Source organism: Archocentrus centrarchus, chromosome 3, assembly GCF_007364275.1.
Source record: "Archocentrus centrarchus isolate MPI-CPG fArcCen1 chromosome 3, fArcCen1, whole genome shotgun sequence".
Taxonomy (NCBI): Eukaryota; Metazoa; Chordata; class Actinopteri; order Cichliformes; family Cichlidae; genus Archocentrus; species Archocentrus centrarchus.
In genome coordinates this window covers 9,869,449-9,891,107 of record NC_044348.1, presented here as the reverse complement: position 1 = coordinate 9,891,107, position 21,659 = coordinate 9,869,449, and the positions used below count along the sequence as shown (strand labels likewise).

At 40.4% G+C, this 21,659-nt stretch overlaps 1 protein-coding gene across 1 annotated transcript in view; it reads right to left on the bottom strand.

Annotated features, from left to right (window-relative positions):
• The window catches only part of pcdh9 (protocadherin 9), a 207,436-nt gene extending 189,387 nt beyond the window's left edge, over positions 1-18,049 (bottom strand). Inside the window, exons 1-2 of the mRNA XM_030725274.1 lie at positions 17,934-18,049; positions 14,313-17,449 (exon numbers count right to left, since the gene is read on the bottom strand). Of these exons, the coding sequence (XP_030581134.1) occupies positions 14,313-17,348 (3,036 nt within the window). The 5' untranslated portion in view covers positions 17,349-17,449; positions 17,934-18,049. The remainder of the gene's footprint in view (positions 1-14,312; positions 17,450-17,933) is intronic.
• Between the last annotated feature and the right edge of the window lie 3,610 nt (positions 18,050-21,659).

Below are 21,659 nucleotides of genomic sequence, written 5' to 3'. Positions count from 1 at the left end.
GGTTTTATACACCTGTGGCCATGGAAGTGATTGGAACACCTGAATTCAATGATTTGGATGGATGAGTGAATACTTTTGGCAATATAGTGAATGTCTCGCCACTTGAGATATGGTTACTTTTCCATCCATCTATCCATCCATCCATCCATCCATCCATTCTCTTCAGCTTATCCTGTTTCACTCTAGAAAAATTAAGTTGATTTATATATAAAATATGAAATTATGAAGTGATTTAACTTATCAAAAATGTATCAAGGAGACCATCACTAATCAATAGTGCACTTCTTCAACACACAGTTTAGGCCGCAATCACAATCACAAAGTAAACACAAGATCAAAGCACATGCTCTTTTAAGATATGAATCAGTTCAATCTGCCAAATGTGTTGCATAAACCCCCCTCTGTCCTGCTCCGGTTCTGAATATCATCCAAGAGGCTGGGCTATAAATAAGTGGACACACATGCACACACTTCCTACTGGGAAGATATGGACCAGAACAAGGCAGTCACTAATCTCACTGGGTGAACAGCTTAGAGCAGTGTTGAGTAAGTGTTGAGGGAATACAGTCCCATCATCACCACAACAAAATACACACTTCCACTCAGACACACACATGTACTCCATTCATATGGGATTTCATGTGATATATGGCCTGGGGCAAACCACAGTCCCGAGTCTGTGGTGATGAAGGAACCTTATTGTTCCTAGCACAGAGGCTGGGCTGGTTTCTGGGACACTGAAATGCCCTAGCAAGTATGTCGTGGGGTCACATGTCACATGACTGACAAAGCCAACGCTTTTTAAAGATTAGGGGGGGGGGGGGGGGGGGGGGGGGGGGGGGGGGCAAATATAGCCAAACTGGGGGTTGTGATATTAGCTCGGGTTGTCTAAGTCACTCAGATCATCTCCCATAAACTTTGGACTGGATTTCTGGATTTCAAATAATAGACAATAAATAAATGACAAGCAAATTTTCATCCGTGATGGCCTTAATGAATCACATGGCAAAGACTATTCCAACAAGAGAAAACCCATAATGAAATGCACTGTGATAGTTTCCTGCAGTGATGCCAAGTGGGATACAACCTCTGTGGACAGACACTGAGGCAGACAAATCAGCAGAGTGGAAGTTTCACTTCCTTTGCATCTGAACTTCCATTAGAGCCTTTTTATATATGTTACAGTAAAAGTTTCAGGCCACAAAAGAGCACCCTCTTCTATTTTTTGCATGGCAAATGTTCCCCTCAATTCTCTGCTACTGGAACTCTGCCTTCTGAATGTCACAGCTGAAAGCAGCCATAAAACTCATACATTAAAAAGTTTCTTCGAAAAGCAGTTGTGGCAGGAAATAGAAAATAAATCTGGGTGCATATATCCATTATCAGGGCACGTTATCATCAGAAGGGAGTCTGTGGAGAGAGAGGAAACCAGGCTGGGTCTCTATGTGTGCCGTAAGATAGTGGAAACCAATTTTCACCTCCTCCCTCCTCATCCCCAACACACTACTTGATTCAGCCCTCGCTAACTCCGCACAACCAGGACTAAATCATTTCATCTAAATAAGCTAGCCAAATGTTTTACACCTCTGCATATTACTGAGAGGCGATAAGGTGCTGGTTCACCATTCTGTGCAAAGCATCTCTCCCTTTCCTCCATTTTTTTGTCTGTTCCCTGAGCCTAACAAAGATGAGCAGGACTGCAAACTTCTGTGCATATGAGGGCTGCAGAGATAGAAAAGTGCAAAAATACAGAGGTGAGAGTATTTTAAAACTTTGCCATTTCGTATACCCTCAACGATAAAACAACAGACAAGCCATTTTTTATGTTTGTGTTAAATATTCCCATGTGCGCCACCTCTATGACAGCTTATTCTCAGGCAGATTTATCACAACCCTTATCTGCTCAACTCAACAGACAAAGGCAAGGCACATGGCTTACACTGCAGCATGCTGATGCCTGAGGCACAAGACAAAGCATACGATCAATACAAATCTTCAGTCTATACATCGGACAGGGCTGAGTTGACACACATCCTTCTAGCCGCCATACATCACAACTTCTTATTTAATTAGCTCCCTGAAGAGCTTTATATGTCTACTAATTCAGTCATTGTACTCTCTGCCAGAAAAGAAATAATATGCCATCCACACTAAGTGTTGTTGCTCTTTGTTGTTGTGATGAAGGGAATCTATTAATGATACAGTACAGATTTTAGGAAATATATAGTTAGTCTTAACACCATTTAATCAATGGGCTTCATCCATTTCACCATGGGAAATAATGTGGACTTAATTCTATGATCTGCTACACTTCAATCACAAGACCAAACCTCCTCCAAGCCTAATACCAAAGTAGCTGCTGCTCTCACCGGGGACGACACATACCTTCTGGAGTTACTGTGTCAACATTAAATGTTTTCTCGACAGAATCTGCACAGACGTGGCATTATTTTGAAGTCTTGGAACAAATCTGGGAAGCCTCAAAGGGTGATAGACCTTAATTTACTACTTAAGAGTATTTTTGAAAGAAAGCTGTTTATGTTCTTAAAGGCAGCAAAAATGTTGCAGGTTGCGGCAACGCTTCTGTTTTTATGTTGTTCATTACTGTGCTCTTAAATGGAAATCCTTCAAAATCCCCATAAAATGATATTCATGCATTCTAAGTCTAATGTGCTTGCTCTAAGAATCCATGTGGAATCAACTACCAAGTTGTAAGAGGACTAGATCTAAATATTGTATTTATGTGCTTAAAAGACTCAGGGGATGGCAGTTAAATTTCAATCCAGGGTCAAAATGTCAACAGAGAACAGAAGCATAAAGATCAATTCACCACTCTTTCCCTTGGTGTGAATTTTTATTTTTTAAATCCACGTTAAATTCACCAAGCAAATATCCCTTTTCAGAATTATCCTGCTTCGCACTCACATGGGTTTACACATCAACATTTGATAGCTGGACTCTTATCTACCAACCAACCCCACTGGAACAAAAGTGCCTTGCTTACAGGCATATGATTGTTGCTTTTTTATTTTATTTTATTATTTCTAATATATCTTGCCTGGCCAACAACTGATCTCACAACCTTCCAGGCCAAAGGTCACCTCCATAACCGTTGGGCCACTTTTTTCATTTTGTATGTACAGTTGTTTGGATGTTGTTCGTTGTCTTCAGAAATAAAGGTAAGTAGAAAAATCACATTTGGCTCAGGTTCAAGTGGTGTGACCAAAGTGAGACTGCACCAAGAAAGACACACATTACACTGAATGTTTTAGATAGATAACCCACTGTAGGGAAATGTTTGCGTGACTAGAGTAGAGGGAAATATGACAGCATGTGCATCAGCAGCAGAAATAATAATAATAATAATGACAGGAAAATAATGGACCCAAACTCTTGGGCCCTCTTCAAGTGTCTGACTGATGCTGATTTTAATTCAGTGGAATGACGTCGGGCACATGAATAATTTGGTGAAGCTCCAAGCCAATGAATGATCAAAACCCATCTGTCAAGCCATGGAAACTTGTAAGAGCGCAACATATGTGATCATATTCATGCTTGCTAAAAACTTAAAACGTATATTCTGCCACTTTAACATACATTTCACTTTGTCCCACTGCATTGACAGTTTTTCTGTTTACTACTTACTTACTAATATTGTTATTTTTTTCACAAATTTGTCAAACACCTGAAAAAAAAAACCTGCATCTGTGACTTCTTCTCTGCAGTCCAATACATGAAGTTTTAACCTTCATAACAAGATATCTGCATGTAGATTCTGAAGTCAAGAGACAGAAATTTTCAGTACTGGAATCTTTTTGCTTTTCATTTGTAGTCCTCTTGTACTCTCAGTGCTATTGACCAATCAGGATTGAGCTGGGGATTTCTTGCATGCTGGTTAACAGCCCATTTGGGAATCAAAAGACAGATTGCATTTTCCAAAAGCAATCTCAAAACAGGCAGCTATCATCTGACATTGATTTAGCTTTTTATTACCTTTTAAAAATTATCTGCATTTCAAAACAATTACCTGCAAACGCAACAACCCGGATATTGGCCTGCTACACTGGAAGCCCCGAAAAATTGGTTGTTGCCCCCAGAGTGCAAGTCAGCAGACGAGCTGATGTGAACCAAATTTGATAAAGTATTGATTTCAACATTATTTAAGGGAATTATCAGTTTAAAAACAAAGGTAAAGCTGAGGCCAGTTTTGAAATTAACCTTTTAACTTCAGTCCCTAGTGTTCACAGACCACTTCAAAAACACATACTCATATTTATAAAAATGCAGTCCACGGTGTATGAAGACAGCCTTTTATGACGGAAAAGAGCTTGATGCTGCAATGCAGTAAAGACAAGGGAAAGCTCTGAAAAAGACTTTGGAGCCTTCATCTTTTTTGCACATTAGAGTTCTTTTGAATGTCTGATCAGAGTTCAGCGTTTCTCATGTGTGCAATTACAACATATAGTTGTAACACTGTATAATAGGTAGACTCTCAAGTGAACAGCAGTGTGGAACGTACACAAGTGCATTCACTCTGCTGTTGTGATCCGATTTAATCAGAACGCACTCTCAAGGGGGGAATTTTTTTTTCTGCATTAATGGGTTTGATGCTAATGTAAACCTTGATAATACTGTACATTTAAAATGAAAAACTTGTACTTTTAACCAGGTGTGTTGCTACAAAGAATGCGAATGCTTCTTCAACCATTGCAAGTGAGTCATATGCCTGAACACCTATGGCTCATGAGACAATCACGTTTATTAGCATCCATACTAATGCGCAGTGACTACGCATAATGAAACAAGTGCGGCTTTGAGGACACTGCTGGTGGAAGACCAAGAACAGAATTAATCTGGTTTTCTATCCAAACAAGGTTAAAAAGGCATGTGACATCATCCACATGTGGATAATTGTTCAAGTGGATGTTCTGCTCTGTCGTGTGTAGTTTCATGATGACAAAGCTGTATAACAGAACAGTCTGAGCACTGGAGGTTTATAAATTTGCTGCAGACTGTCTGTGCCTATCGCAGCAGATACACAGGCTTTCTGTGAAACATCCACACAGACTTTAATGAATCTTGTTGCTGAAGTAGTTCCGTTTCAATATGCGAGACGAGACTTTCGCAGTCGGTTATTTTCCTCCTCATTGGCAAAGCTTACATTACATCTTGCCGCTATCATATTAATTGAAGACACGGTTGGTAGAGAGAGAGGTCATTTAGTCTTTCACTAACCAGAATATGCGCATAGAGGTCACATATGATCTCATGTGTGGCATTAAATTTGGTCTGTAAGAGCAAAAGAAAGTTTCATCAAATTCAGTGGTAGGACAGCATTTTTATGGATTTGTTCAATGTGCTCTTCCAGCTGTATGTAAATTATGCTGAATTTAGGAAACAGGCCACAAGACTGACAATCACTGAAAACATATTTTCATAAAATGCTCAGATCAGAGATGCAATGCTGGCATTGCCCACCCACCCTGACCAGCACTCCACATTTATTTATTTATTTATTTTTTTGGTTGAATAAGTCCAGCAGTGTGATTATACTATAGGTCAGAAGGCAGATTTCAAATTCTACTCAGTAAGTGCACACAGCTTTTTGAAAGTGACCATATATATGAGGTCAAACTTTAAAGCCGATATTTATTTATTTATCCTTTTTTCCCCCCCTCATCTTCACCCAAATGCAGACTAAGCTCTGCCTTTGGCTTTCAGACTCAGTGGACAGATTAAGCTGAGTTAGCCCTACTTTCCATGGATGTGTTGTCGTGGCAATTTGAAATCCAACCACCACCCCACCACTCATCACCCTTTCTTCAAATACCAGTTAAGAGGTGACACATCTACACTTCTTAAACTGGAAAATAGCTGGAGATTAAAAAGAAAAAAAAAAGCATGCACCTGTACAAAAATATCAGTATTTGGGGGGAAAAAACAGCTTTTTTTTCTAAATATTTCATAGATATCTACAATATACATTTTGACAGTGTTACTGTTTTTTAGGATGGTGTTGGCAGCAATGATGATGAGGATGAAGATGAAGATGGTGTAGATAAAGCAGGAAATTCCCAGTTGCTAATGGTATTTATATTTTCTGTTCACATTTAAATGTATCCTTGCGAAATGATTGTAAGATAACACAATAACACAATTGCTTCCGCAGATCAGAATTAAATCTTAATTAAATGTAATGTGCAAGAGTGAAGACGCAACAAAATCTGAGCACTTCAGGACTCAAAATACTACCATAAGAAAAATTCAGTTGGCCCTTTTTTTTTCTGTGCAGCCTTACAGTCAAACAACTCATGAAAGACTTCATGTTCTTTGAAGTTATATTAGACTATTATCCACGTTTAGCTTACAGCCATGTCAGATGCATACAAATGTATGCACACTGTATGTTTTAGAAGTGGTTCTAAACTCATGCTGTAGAAAGATGTGAGTAATTATGGAGAAACTCACTGTAACGACTCCTCTGGTCCATACTGGTTGTGAAGGGTCACTTCTTACCACAAATGCAAAATGAAGATGGGGGGTTTCACACTTATACAACTGCAGCCATAGAAGATAGTCAGATGAATGTTTGACTGGGAAGTTGTTATGAATTTTTAGGATCAGTTTTTCATAAAGCAAAAGCTTCTTTCTCACATCTTTTTTTTTTTTTTTTTAAAGAAATGATCTCTTCATGGCCAGTAGACACAGGAGGAAATAAACAAGACTTGAAAAAAATCTGAGCCTATTTTCTGATGCTATGCTAACAACCACTGTGTATAAAAACCCCTCGCCATGGCATGTTTTAAAGCATCTGCTAACTTGATCTCATTAACATTCATGTATTTAGGTCAGTTGGAAGAGAAAATGAAGACACCATGTTCACGTGTGACTGTTTAAGACTGAGAAATGGTGAAATTCCCCTAAAATGACATACCTCTTTAAATTAACTTTGAATTAAATTTCCCTTCCGCTGTAAGTGAATTATTGGGTTGGCTGTGTGTCAGTGACTTTGTGTGCCTCGTTTTAAAAGACCAGATCAGTCAAAGCAGAAAATCTGTTTGCTTCTTAAAATACACAACTTGGCAATATAATCAGCTGAAGCACATGTATATGAGCAAATGCTGATTAGAACTGGTGCACACATGGTAGCTTGACTGAAACATATCCCAGTTTATACATATAATGTTCCATCACAACATCACAGAGGCAGAACAAACGGACAAATTCAAAACAAGAAAGAGATGATCTCTTTGAAACATTTATTATGAAATTATAAAGGTAGAATACCACTGTTCAAATAAAGTGTTTATAAACAGAGTGGGGTTTGCAGTGTACTGAAGATTTGGAAGAGTTTATTTCAGATGTAATTAATGTATACCCAGCAATGAAAAAAAAAAGAAAAAGGAAAAGGAGAAGGCAGCAGAAATAAATAATACAAAACTAAAATAAAACAAGTCCATTATTGTTTAACACAGCACATTAGGCAAGATTACCAGGAGTTCAATTTACATGAAACATCTCATATATACAAGATTTACATCGATGAGGGTTACAGAGTCTTTGTGAGCTATGAGACCCAGTGGCAAAGCAGTCAATGGCAGTCACATTTCAAGTCAAGTGAGGCTCTTAGCTTGAGGGGGGTTTTGGCTGGCAATGCCATTATCACAACTATTAGTCTAGACACTGGCACACGCTAGTGACAGAGCAGCGGCCTGTGTGTTATTTGACACAACACCCCAACGACAAGGACACATCTCCCTCTGGGTTTGTCATGTCAGAATAGACAGCGCCGCTTTGCCCATCTTTTACCCACACACCCTTTTTTTCTCTGATGATAAACAGAGAGAGGAGGGTAACAGGAAAAAAAAGTTGGGCTATGTGTTGAACACAAAGCACCCTCATCTGTCACAAATGATCAGAACACAAAGGTGAACACACCCTTGGTGATTTAACATAGCATGTAACGGCATTGACCCTGATAAAACATGGGTGAAAGGTTAGGGGCTGGAGACAGGGAAGATAAGGAGTGGGTGGAGGAGCCAAGTGAGGAGTGGAAAGGAGAGATGGGTTGTTGGGGGGTATGGGGGCATTCAAACAATGAAGTAGCATCATAACTCCATCTTTTTTCTTTTTTTCTTTTTTGATATAATATATATAGATAGATAGATTCGTAGACAAGCAAGCAGTCAAGAAACATTTTCTTCCACCCTCTACTCTTATTTTTGTGGAAAATTCAAGAGAATTCAGATGAGGTGTTGATACCTTAAGTGTTTTAAGCTGCAGTTTGTCTTTTTAATATCATGCAGTGTTAGGGAAAAAAAAAAAAGAAAAAAAAAAAAAAGCAAAGCCAGTATGTCAACTTGATTGATTGCCTCAGAAAAATGGGAAATGTGTTTTGTGGATTAGCGAAAACATGGAGATGAATTAAGTAATGACAGTCCTACAAAAGCCGCTATGACTTTTGTGCATTAATTTCACAAAGCAAAGCCCCTGAAGACTGATCATCAATCAATGCGCTTTGAGAATTTGCAGAAATGGATGATAAATTTAAGATGAATGGGTTGCCAGCCAAAAGTGATGGACAAACAACAAACCAGATATGAAAAAAAATAAATAAATCACATATGCGCACACTTACATGAGACCTTTTGATAGGAGACAATATTTGTCATCATCAAAATTGCGTTGTACGTGGTGGACAGAATAAAACAGCATAATGATGAGAGGTTTCTGAACATGTGCGATGAAAATGTTTCAAACATAAGGGAAAAATTAATGAAATGTTCACAAAAACAAATAAACAACAAAAAAAATGTAATTCCTGGTAATTTGCCATCATCTGTGTTTGGCAATTCTGCTCCTGGCAGTTACAAAGAAAGGAGGAAAAAGCCTATAAATTAATAAATATATAAATATATTAAAAATCAGTAGCACTTCATTTTTTTTCTGAAACGGGAAAATAAAAACATATAAATGAACTCAATAGTTCAGCCAGTGTACCAACAGGGAGCTTTGATTTATTTTGTTATTTTGTGCAGACAAAACTGGATCCCCCTTGGGGCAATAATCTACTCTGATAGTACTCACACCCACTACCATAGTACAGCTTGCAATCCATTTCATTTCCTCTTACCCACCTAGAATATAGAGGACACGACAAGTTTTTTAAAGACACAGATACAATGTTCTCTGTGGTAAAGAGCCTTGCAAATCCTCCACTGATAATTTAAAGCTTTGATAGAAACTTCACTCACACACTTCCTGGCTTACTTTCTCCAGACAGCAACATTTGTTTTGAGGATCCGCTACAGTTTACTGAATGAGAAGACGCAGCACTTAAGATCTTCTTCTTGGATTTACCTGCTGTTTTCTTAATTATTCATCAGATGCTGGCAACAAACCTAACTTTAAGGAGCTCGCTCAAAGATTTGGTTAAATAATATCTTTACTTATTAACCAAATGTAACCTTTTTATTCTTCAGATTTGCAAAAGTTGATGTCGCTTTAAAAAAAAAGAAAAAAAGTGTTGTGCCTACTGGAACATCATCAGTTAAAAGTATGAAGGACATGCTCAGTGTAAGAGATCACAAACACAGTATCCTGATTAAGTGACAGGATAGCTTGGGAGAACGATGTATGATCACAGTCGGCAACAATCACTGGCCTCTCTCCATCTTCCTCTTTCATACTGCCAAACTCTGTGTCAGCACAACCCATAAGATATTGCAACAGACTTTTCCCCTCAGGTGCAACATTGTCATAGTTCATTAATCTTCTCAAACTTCTCCTGCTGCCATCAGCCCCCGTACATACTACTAATCCCCTTATTAATGTGGCAAATGAACCTGCACAAGAAGGACGACTCCCCCAAGGCTCCATAATTACAATGGTCTGTACAAACTCCTGTTTGCATAGGATGTCCATTCATTACATTCATTACATTACTGACAACTCCAGGAATCTTCTCGCTGAGGATTCCCCCCTTTTTCCACGAGTCTTCTCATACCCTGCACTTTAAACTGAATACTCCATCTACTGTGATATTTAAAAGGCTGCTCATTGTTTATGAGATAATGTAACATATGCCTATTTTTTTACTGTAGCGTTCACAGCAAGAAGGAAATGATCTGTGAGTTCGATGTAAACAGATATATTTAATTCAATTTTAAGCAGAAAAAAAAGCTCCAGTATTATTTTTGATTGAGTCAACCCACATTCACGTGTTGCCATTTGTTCTATATGTGCTGAAACTAGACCGAAACTGCACAGATAGAAAGTTGTTACATGACCCCAGGGCTGAGGCAGATTTGGGGTGAAGAAAAGCACATCACAGCAATAGCAGATGACTTAATTGTAGGTACACCCTTCCTTTTCATGTCTGCATCTGCTTTGTTGTGCAAGAAAAAAAAAAAAAAACATTGGAACCCAGAGCGATTAAGACTTTTTACGCATGAGGTGTTCAAACCACATGGTTGCAAAATTTAAAATGCCATATAGGTCCCATGATTGTAGAGTCTCACATAAAAAGTATGTTGCCACCACAAAGTGATGGGAAAGAGGACACATCTTCTTTGCACTTTCCAGTATATGGTAGCAAACTTAGCAATTAACTTCCTTGTATTCACATTCATAATGAGATTTACTTAAGTTTAATTGTGAAGAGTCGATATATGGAAAATTTTGAATGCAATCAGATAGCCATGATGTTTCATCCGCTGTCTCTGTAACTACTTTCAAACCCTGCTCCCCTCAGTAAAACCCTGTTAACGTATTCTTAACATAAGCCTTGGGATCTGATGCACAGTACATAGTTAATGCATAGCCACTGGGCTCGTGTTATGATAGTGAGCCACATCTATGTCTACGACTACTGACAGGATGAGAATAAGAATGATGATGATTATTATACTCCGTTTCTTAGACGCTTGTGTTGCCTAGTGAAACTAGGACAGTGTTTTCATGCTTTTTTTCCTCGGTGTTGTTTACACTAATGTAGGTCCCTCGAGGGTAAATAATAAGTGAGAAAAAAATGAAAGGGAAGGCAAAGATTCCCCTATTGCTATAAGCAACAATTCAGGGTCTGTATAAAACTGATTGCACTAGGCATTTGTGTGTAATGACGCTGCTGCAGATCTACTATTTCTGCTTCTTATACGCTCCATATTGCCTAAGAAGAAGACAACGCTGAAGTCTTCATGCTTTGCTGCTGCTGTCAGTGTCTTTTTCTGAGCCTAATAGTTTATCAATTTCCTTTCGGTTTCCTTATTTTTTGACTGGGGCCGATGTTGCATAGAAGTGACTCTTGAGAACTGGAAGAAAATGGCTTTTCAATTCCAAGAGAGAAGGTCAATCTTAAAAGCTATCCACCCACAGCTTCGCTTGTGTCTTCCTCTTGAACTTCCTGTTTTACTTAACTGGTTGTTTCGTGTTAACTTCAGGCAATGGTTGCTTATTGGTGTTGGTCTATTAGTCATAGGGCAGCAAACCAAGTGCTGAATTTCTTCTTCCTATCGGATACCTTTTTGGATCCTTTATGTATGGCAACAGTTCAACACCCTACTAGCTGCAATTTCAATTTATTACATCAAATTACATTTTCCAACTAAAAAAATAACCAGTAATAACTTTAAATGATATTGCCTCGTTTTTGTTATCTGTGTATATATAAGAAATCTTTTAATAATGCAGCTCTTATCTTCTTCTGAAGCGCTTCTACTCTGCAGAGAATGATATGATAATCCGATGATATTACCTTTTGGATATACTGTCTGTTTAAAAGATTCAGTCAAAGGTAATTGGTATTTTTCTTCTTCTTCTTCTTTTTTTGGTCTAACTTATAAAAACTACAGCATAAATCCAAAAGGCATAGAACATAGTGGATGGGTATCTCTGCATGAATGATCATGAAATGGAGATGACATGTGCATGTCAATACAAATGGCTGCATTGTGCAAAACAATCAAAACAATGGATGGAACAGTGGCACTGATAACATACCCTGGTTTATCCAGTAAGACATGTCAGTGCAGTCGGGGCAGTCTAATCATTTAACCACAATCAATAACTGTCAATCTGAGCTGGAGTCTTTGTCTGTGAGATGTTTTTTGGAGTAATTATGACTAAGAACCAACCGCATGCTATAAGAGCCTTCTTTACAAATTCTAAAGATTGATATCAGCTAATAATGGAAAGAAGGATAATCACTATTTGATTGAATAATAACCAAATGAAGATAAAGTGTGTCACTGTGTGCAGTCGCAACATAATTGTGCATATTGATAATAAAAGGAACTTATTCTTGTTCTGTGCATATCTAAATATTACAGTTGTTTGAATATGTAACCAAATGCTTCTGTAAAGCTGTTAAAGATGTGATTCTCTTAAGAGATGTTTCATAATATTGAAAGGAGACGGGCTTATTTGAACTGCTTTGTATAATTATTAATAGCAGACCAGTAGTAGAATTAGACTGAGGCACGACCCACATGAAATCAGTTTCCTCATTTTCTATAAGGATAACATTTTTGCTCTATACAAGTACCAAAAGAAAAAAAACAAAAAGAAACTGTACGGAACATTTTCAGACATAAGTCTGAGAACAAAAGTGTCTGTAACAGTGCATCATTTATAATATTGGTGGCACAATATAGAAAACACTGGCTCTGTTTGTGTGCTTCTTTGAATCATTTGTCAGAATTATTGATTCCAATAAATCTTGTGTGGAATTGTGGGATGACTGAGCAAATCAATGAAGTTGTGCTTACAGTATAGTGTCATATCTCATGTGTCCTCCTCTAGGGTTGAATAGTGGCCCCCACCTCACCCCACCCGCCGCCACCGCCAGCATCACCCATTTCATCGCCTCGTCTCATCTCTCTCTCACACATCACCCCACCACCCACCCACCCAAACACACACACACACACACACACACACAGACACAAACGGCGCCTGGCAAATGACGCCACACTGAATGCCTCTTTTGACTGCTACCTCTCACACAGAAACACATTAAATGCAACCCCAGATGCAGTGACCCGGAGGTATGCATCGACAGGAGTCGCACAGTGTCACCCCTGTAATTCCACTCGCTCGTCCGGATAGATCTTATCACTCACATCTCTAACTGCCATTATCAATCTTTCCTGTGCAGCCTCTGCATCATTAGGCGAGAGTATTTCACTAAGAACACTAACATAGGTTTCACTCCTTTCTTCTCCTCCCTTGCATTTATAAGTCCACTGCAGGTTGGCATATTGCCAGGCTCTGCCATGCAGCGCAACACTGCCACCTAAAGGTTCAGTACCACTGTCAAGCCTGACCCATCGACAACAGTCTCTCTCTGCCTTCCCTTCTCCTTCTGTACTCTCTTCCCTCTTTTCTGCAGTTCCCAATATTTGTCCACGTGTGTTCCATTAGATTAAAACTGTGTGTTGTGCAGTGGTGCTTTATTAGCAGAAAAATTAATAAGGCTTTGATAAAAAGCAGCATGGATTACGTTGAAATTTGAGGCTCATTATTGGCTAATCCTTTTTGAATTGGATGTGTATCAAGTTCCAGACAAGCTTCACTCAGTTTGCTAGTGTGCTTTGAGAGGAGGCATTTAATTCAAGCTCAGATGATGTGGCAAAGCCTATAGTGACATTCACAATACCACTGCAGCAGTCTAATTATTGACTGTTGTTATTGCTGCAGGTGTTGAAAAGGTTACAGTCTTTTATGATATTACAATGCACACCAAAAACAAAGAAACAAACAAAAAAAAACATGAATACACTCAAGAGTTTTATGAAGAGAGAGAGAGGTGAAAAGTCAGCTATTTTTTGGAGAATGTGTGCAGCATTTGTCTCTGATGAAAAGCAGCAATCTGAGTAGATAGGCAAGAAAAAAATGTTTCTTTTACAAACATCATTGGGTTACAATTAATGTTATGTTGGTACATTTTACCAGTGATCTAACCTGGGTGCTGAAAAGACAAAATAAGGCAAAGCAATCACTCATCCACTTGCATTTTGGTAAATATGAATTAAATATATACTAAATACAAAACTTGGGTTTGTAATTGTTATCCCCAAATTATGCATGTGATTGTTGAGTCCATAATCAACTCCATTAATCAGCTCTTGTTCAAGTTACTTTTTCTCTCTTTTCTTTTTAAGTTGAGAAACTTGCTGAAGCAGTATGTCTCCTGAACTGTTTTCTGCTGCTTCACAGTACCTTAGAGTCAGTCCCTAATCTAGACTGGCACTTTAGCACTGTGGAACAGGGCAGTTATAGGCAGTACTTATAGACCAGTAAAAGTGCTCTTTTACCTGCTGTCTGGTGTGCATGGGCCCCTTCGTCTTGAACCCTCCTTGGGAGCTGCACTCTGAGGCACTGAAGTGGTCGGAGCTCGTGGAGGATCTCTTGGAAAGGGTGTCACAGCCCCCCACAAATGTGTTATCCAATGGGAGCTCTTGTATCACATGATGCTTCTTCACTGAGACCGGTGTGTCGGCCTTGAGATGAAAGGCCGACTGCGGCGAGGCGGACTTGTAGTGCCGGGCCAGGTCTGGGCTGCTGGGTTTGAAGGTTGTGGTCGGTGTGGCATTCCAATCAAACCGTCCAATCCCTTGCTCTTCTAGCTCGGTGGGCAGACTGATGGTTCCGTTGATTGGCTCGTGGGCAGGATCATCAGGTTTGTTCCCCTCAATGGTGACAAAGTTGAGCAAGGAGTTTTTGGGGGACTTCCTTTTCTTGCGCTTTTTCTTCTTGTTCTGCTTGTTTTCTGTGTTGGGTGACATCCACTCTGCCCCCTGTTTTTTTCTCTGAGCGGCTTTGAATCTGGAAGCATGGCGGCAGCGCAGCAGCACAGTCACAAAGATGACAATAATCACCACCAAGGCGCCAGTAACAAAGGCTATCATTATGGTTAAATAGTCACCACTCTGATAAGTTTCACTACTTTCACCAATGTTTCGGTCAATTGGGGTCTCCATGGTGCGTCGAATGAGATCATTGATGAGTGTTGCGTTGCCCACAGTGTCGTTAACATACAAAAACACCAGCACGAGAGTATGTAGAGATTTGGGATAACCCAGGTCACTGATATTAACCACTAATCTGTGTAAGCCTATGTCAGTGAGCGCTGGCTTTTCCTCCAAAGTAATATTCCCTGTGACTGGGTCGATTCTGAACAGACCTTTGTTATTCCCGCTCACAATTGTGTATTTGAGTTCTGCATTCATCCCTGTATCACCATCTACAGCAAACACCTCTGCTACCACAGATCCTGGGATAGAGGAGAGAGGGACAAGCTTGAAAGACGTGTTGGAGGGCGGATAGATAACGATGGGCGTGTTGTCATTCACATCAATGACATTGATGGTCACCTTGGCAGCTGAGGAGCAAGGAGGCCTGCCACTGTCCACAGCCCTTACATCAAAAGTGTAGGAGCTCTGCTGCTCCCTGTCGAAGGATACATTAGACTTTATCACCCCAGAATAAGGATCTAGTATAAAGTTCTCATTGTCATTCAGAATAGAAAGAGAAACAGCAGCATTTTCTCCGGCATCTGAATCTGTCACAGTTATCACCCCCACAGTGCTGTATTTAGGAAGATTCTCAGACACAAAGAACTGGAAATGGTTATGTGTGAACTTAGGGTTGTTATCATTTTCATCCAGCACAGTTACAATAACGGCTGCCTGCGTTTGTAGAGGGGGTGTCCCGTTATCTCTTGCTGTTACAGTGAAGAGGAACCTATCCTGATCCTCTCGGTCAAAAACCCTGGATGCAGTCAGAACACCTGTTTTACGGTCAAGATCAAAAAATGATGCATTTGGTCCCAGCTGGTAAACAATTTCTGCATTTTTCCCACTGTCCTCGTCTGTGGCACTAAGAGTCGTGAGGAACAAGTCACGTTTGTTGTTTTCCATAACAGCCAGCTCAATAACTGGCTGAGTAAAAATAGGCGGGTTGTCGTTCTCATCCTCCAGCCTCACTCTTACCAAGGCAGTCTGATTCAAGCTCGGCTTTCCAGAGTCAGATGCTACAATTTTAAAGTTGTATTCCTTTGTCCCTTCGTAGTCAAGCAGTGCAGATGTCTCTAACAGATACTGGTTGTCATACACAGCTTTTAGATGGAAGGGCACATCCTTCTCTATGAAACAAATGACCTTGCCGTTAATGTCAGTGTCTTTGTCTGACACGGTGATGAGTGCTATCTTCGTATTGATGGGGTCCTTCTCTGAGAGGAAAACAGTGCCATTAATGGGACTGATTATGTATCTCAGGTCTATATTAGGTGGATTGTCATTAACATCAGTCACGTTTATGGTAACAGTAGCTCTGGCTGGACTTGAGCTTCCATCACTGGCTAAAACAGAGAGCTTATGAATAGCAGTTTCTTCCCTGTCCAGAGGTCTCTGCACTGTAATTAGGCCAGATGTTGCATTCAATGCAAACAGTCTTTTTGTAGCAGGAGACACCTGAGTCCCAAATACATAATGTATCTCTGCATTTGCCCCTATGTCTGCATCTGTGGCTTGGAGCTGCACAACAGATGTGCCAATAGGGGAGTTCTCTGGTATGTGAACCTCTATCTGACTCTCTTTAAACACTGGTTTGTTGTCATTGACATCTGTTACAGTAACCTGGAGAATGGCAGTGCTGGATTTCTGTGGACTGCCACCATCCTCTACTTTAATCTTCATCACATACGTATCCTTCTGCTCTCTGTCCAGATTCTGCTGCACAATGAGCTGGGGCCACTTCTCCCCCTCAGGCGTTTCTACTATGTCTAAGCCGAAGGCACTTTGCCCATTGATCAGCTCGTATTTGTGGACACTGTTGGGGCCAGTGTCTGGGTCAGTGGCAGAAGGAATAGCAAAGCGGCTGTTAATGAGCGTGTTCTCTGGGATAGAGATGTTGATCACAGGGGATGGAAACATGGGGGCATTATCATTTGTGTCTTTAACGATTATTTTGATCTTTATCAGCCTGAAATAATCATTAGGCAGGATGACCACTTCAATTTCAAAGGAGCACTCGCTGTCCTCAAAGGAGGGACCGGGGCATAACTTCTCTCTGTCAATTCGGTTTGATGTTGTGAATATTTCTCCAGTGCTGCTCAGAACGCGGACCAGTGGGTTATCTCCTGCTTTGGAGACGAGCCGGTACACAAGATTAGCACTCGTTCCGGTGGCAGCATTTGTATGGGAAATGTTTAGGTCCTTTGGTATGTTTCCAATGAGGACATTTTCTTGCAACTCCTCCCTGATGGGGTAGATTAGCTCTTGGGCTATTGAAGGATCTAGCCATATGCAGGCAAGCAGGGCACCCAACAGGTAATAGTCTTTTAGATCCATAACAATGTTAATACGTTTCCAGCCTTCACAACTCAAAGGTTTCTTTCTATGCAGTGTTGTTACAGACAGTGACTCCTGGCAGGAATCTTCCACGAATAGACCTATGAATACAGGACAGAGATTCCCCTCAGTGAAGTAACTTTATTATGCACAGTAATTAAATTTAATTAACAAGCAACCATTCCCTCTTGTCACAGTCAGCTGATTCGTGCACTTTTTTTCTCTTTATGATTTACTTTTAAATCTGACCGCAGCCAAAAATCAGCAGTTCATTCAAACAGCTAAAAAAAAAAAAAAACTGCAGTAACCATTCAGGCAGCCATTCGTCTCTGTTACTCTCTTTTTAAATTCTCTACATTTTATGATCACTATGAATTTTCAGTGCCTTGGACCCCCCACGGCCACAAAACTTCACAACACATTACACTCTGTTATTAATTTTTCCGCTTAAACTGTCCAAATTAAAGAGCTTAGGCTATGAGTGCTCCTTAACGAGTGAATATGCATGAATGAAGCCTACAAAGTGAGCTCGGACAGATTTTGAATTCTTGGTGGGCAACCGAGACCTATGGTTGTATTACATACCCAAATCGGTTGCAGCACAGAAGAAAAACTGGAGCGTGTCAGCTCATAGTCTTCTCGTCCACAGTAGTACAGTAGTTCATTCAGGTAAAGATATCCTTCTCTGACTGCCTTCGGGTCCAGGAAAAACAGGAAAAAAATAAATAATAATAATAATAATCACCCAGCAGGAGTGGGTTAATCAAACACAAGTACAGGTTTTAGATAAAAGCAGCCGGTCGCAGAAACTGGGGTAAATTGGAAGCTGCATATGTCGCAGTTGCTTTTCCCCCATTTAACTTCAGGAATTGACTGGATCTAATTGTGCGACCTGCGGTGATTGCGGTGATCAGCGTCGCTCTCCAGCAGACACAGCAAGGTGGTCAGTGGTTTGCGGTGTCTTCCATTAGAACGGGTCCCAAAATCAATGCTCATCTCCTGTGCATGTCCCGAGAGAACCGGCGTTTATTTTTTCTTTCTCTTTTTTTCTTACTCTCTTTTTCCCCGGCTACCTGTGAAGGTTAAGGCGCAGACGAGGTGAACCCAAAAAGAGACACGCGTGTCCCATCATGTTTCAAGTTCACGGAGCTCCATCAAAAATCAGGCGCAAGGTTAAAAAAAGATCAGGAGGACATTTATAACAAAAAGGTGCAAAACCTCAGAGTCGATCCCACTTAGAAATACCAGCCTAAATATAACTGCTGCTCAGTATAACACGGATGCGCAGCGTGTGTGTGGCGTTTATCCTTGCACTCTCACTCCCAGAGCAGAATATCTTGCACTAACTCTGTGTAAACCCATAGGAGGGGTGGTGAAGCACACCACACCGACTCCCCCCACCCCGCCGACCCTCGTCATTGGACACCGCCCCTCTCTTTCAGTGGCGTTGGCAACCCGAGCAACAACAGGATTGGCCCGGAGTCACGTCACTTAACGCAAACCGGAGGGTTGTCCGCGGTGAGATGCTCCGCGAAGATGCTGCAGGCTGAAGAGACGCTTAACCAAAACCCTGTGGCTGGGCTGGAGGAGGATGATGACGACGATGATGATGATGAAGCTGGCAATGCTGCTGATGATAGTAAAAAAAAAAAAAAAAAAAAAAAGAGTGGATGTCCTCTAGCTTTTACAGTGTGTGTGATTATATAAAGGCAGATAACACTCATTGGCTCCAAAGGGACGCATCAAAAGCATACGCCAACCTGTTAGGCTGTTGTCAGGTAGGCTACAATAGCCTAATTGGGGTGGACATAAAAGCCACTAGACTGAAGCACATTAGAAAGATGTGCTATGGCGGTTTCCCGTGGATATTGACTCGCCAAGAATAAACACTGGCATATACAATACAAGCCTTGTGTGAGAGTCAGTTTTAATTGCACTCTAAACAGAGAATTCGTTGTCTAAGCATGTTTTGCACCGGGTGCATATTCGCGCTCTTAGCACCCTGCAGCCAGTCATCAGCATTTGCTCATAAGAAATAACCTTGAGAGTTATCCTGGTCATCAAAGCTATCCAGCCGCATGTGACCGGTGTTCTTTGCTTAATGGCTGAATCGCACTTCTTATTTTAAGTTTACTGCCTCTTGCTGTGGTGATCCGAGGAGGCTGCGGTGCGTCTTTGGAGTGGCACATAACCGCACATGACCTTACAAGTTTCAAAGCAACAAGATGCTGAACTGTGCCGATTCCGAGTCACCCCGAATGTTATAAGGTAAGTAGAAAATAGCAGTTTCATAAAATACAAATCAGACTCAGCCACACAGATCCAGTCATCATTTATTACCTACTTCCATCCGATCATTACTTAATTTCAATGCAGGAGATAACCCTCAATTCAAGCCCGGGCTCAGTGCTGTTGTTGCTGCTGAGAAATGGCAAGCTGTTGAGCTCAAAGCCTGTCGTGGTGAACACTGCCATCTTGAGGTGGACTTTCACAAATGCCTCAGCCAGGCTTTGAGCTTCAAATCTTAGCAAAACATGCTCAGTCACACAATTCTGAGTCAACTTAACTCGACAACTAGGATGACACATTGCATCATCTGTAACTCAGAAGAATAAGAAGTGATGTGTGAATGAGGAACCAACCAAAAATGAGAATAAGCCCCAGTTTTGGCAAGTGGTGACAAAAGTGATGCAAAGGACATTGGACCCACACAGTTGAGGTGAGAAGTAGGCTGTAAATCTCTCTTGAGAGGCTGGCTTATTGCCTGGTCAGCAGTCCATTAGCACAGCCAACCTGGTAGCCTGACCTTTCTGCCTCTGGATCCAGCCGTCAGTGTCCTTAGCTGGGAGAGAGCAGCTAAAGGAGTGATCTGTCACTTCAGCTTAAAGCCTGACACCCTGATGTAGAAAGAAAAGTGACAACATAACTGTCTGCAGTGGTGAAACACTTTCTTGCTCTGCTGGCCAACTGCAGTCATTAGGAACTCATCACCTGCCTTTACTTACTCTCTGGGAACCTGTGTTATATGTGTGCCCTGGATTTTTTTTTTTCCTGGAAAATAAGAAATATGCTTCGATTTGGTAGAAATTTCCACCTTTGCCAGGTCTCTAAGGTGTTTGTGGGTGTTAGCACAGGGGTGATTGCGCAGTAATTGGGAGTATTGGACAGAAAGAAACCCAGAAAGGAAAGAATACCCATATTGTGCAGCAACTGTAAAAACACTGGTATTGATTACCAACCCTATCAGAACTCCATATAAGAAATCTGGACATTTTGTGCCATGGGTCAGTAAAAACTTATTTCTCCTTACAGATGTGTTAAATGTCACATGACCTTGATACAAACACCAGACAGGAATAAAGTTAGTAACTGTACGGTTCAGAATTCCAATACTACTTTAGATCCGGAGTCTGTTATCTTCTTATTAAGTCTGTTTTAAATCAGCTGTAGCTTATGTTTTTGCCAGTCAAGTCATTGACAAGTGATGAATAATGTAGTATGTTAATACTGTATATACTAAAGGTCTTACCTCCTACAAACTCACATCGAAGAGAGAGCCTAAGGGAAGTGTCCAAACCTTAGGCCTTATGATTCCCCATACACCAGGTGAAGTCAATCAGATTATTCACCTTATTGACTTGTTGTTACTCCTGAATTGGCTTCATGAATAATACAAGGAACAAATATGAGTATTTTTCATGTCTCTCAAAGTACACGATCAAACAAGTAATATCTATCTATATATACTTAAAGAAGTTCTGAGTATAGCTGCAGGTGGATAGGAATTAGAACAACTTCTGTGTTGACAGAAGTAAGGAGCAGCAAAGATGGCTGAAGGCTGGAATCAGTGGGGTTAAGCAGCAGTTTTTCTGTAATTACATCCTAATTATTTAATATGGAACTTTTTCCTTTTATGTAAAGAAATGCTCGAAATGCTGAGGAGAAAAAATTGGGGGAATTTAAACTTTAAAGGCGTTGTTTACACTTTAAGATAATTCGGGTAATGGCCCTCACTTGGATAAGTGAGAAAAACGATGGTGCAGAACTATGCTGCATGAGAAGAAATATTAATAAGAGGCCAGTTCAGCGTGTGAGAGCTCTTTGACTGTCGGTGATGTCTTTTTCCACACTCTATGAGCAGTGTATACAGTGTAAACATCTATATTCTTTGAAAAACATACTTTACGCATACTGTAATGAATACTGAAATTTTACTCTGCTTTCCACCTCAGTTCACATAATCAGCTGACTCAGGCAAAACAGTAGTGAGGCTATTATCACATAAGCTGAATCCTTCTGTTTGAGGTACTC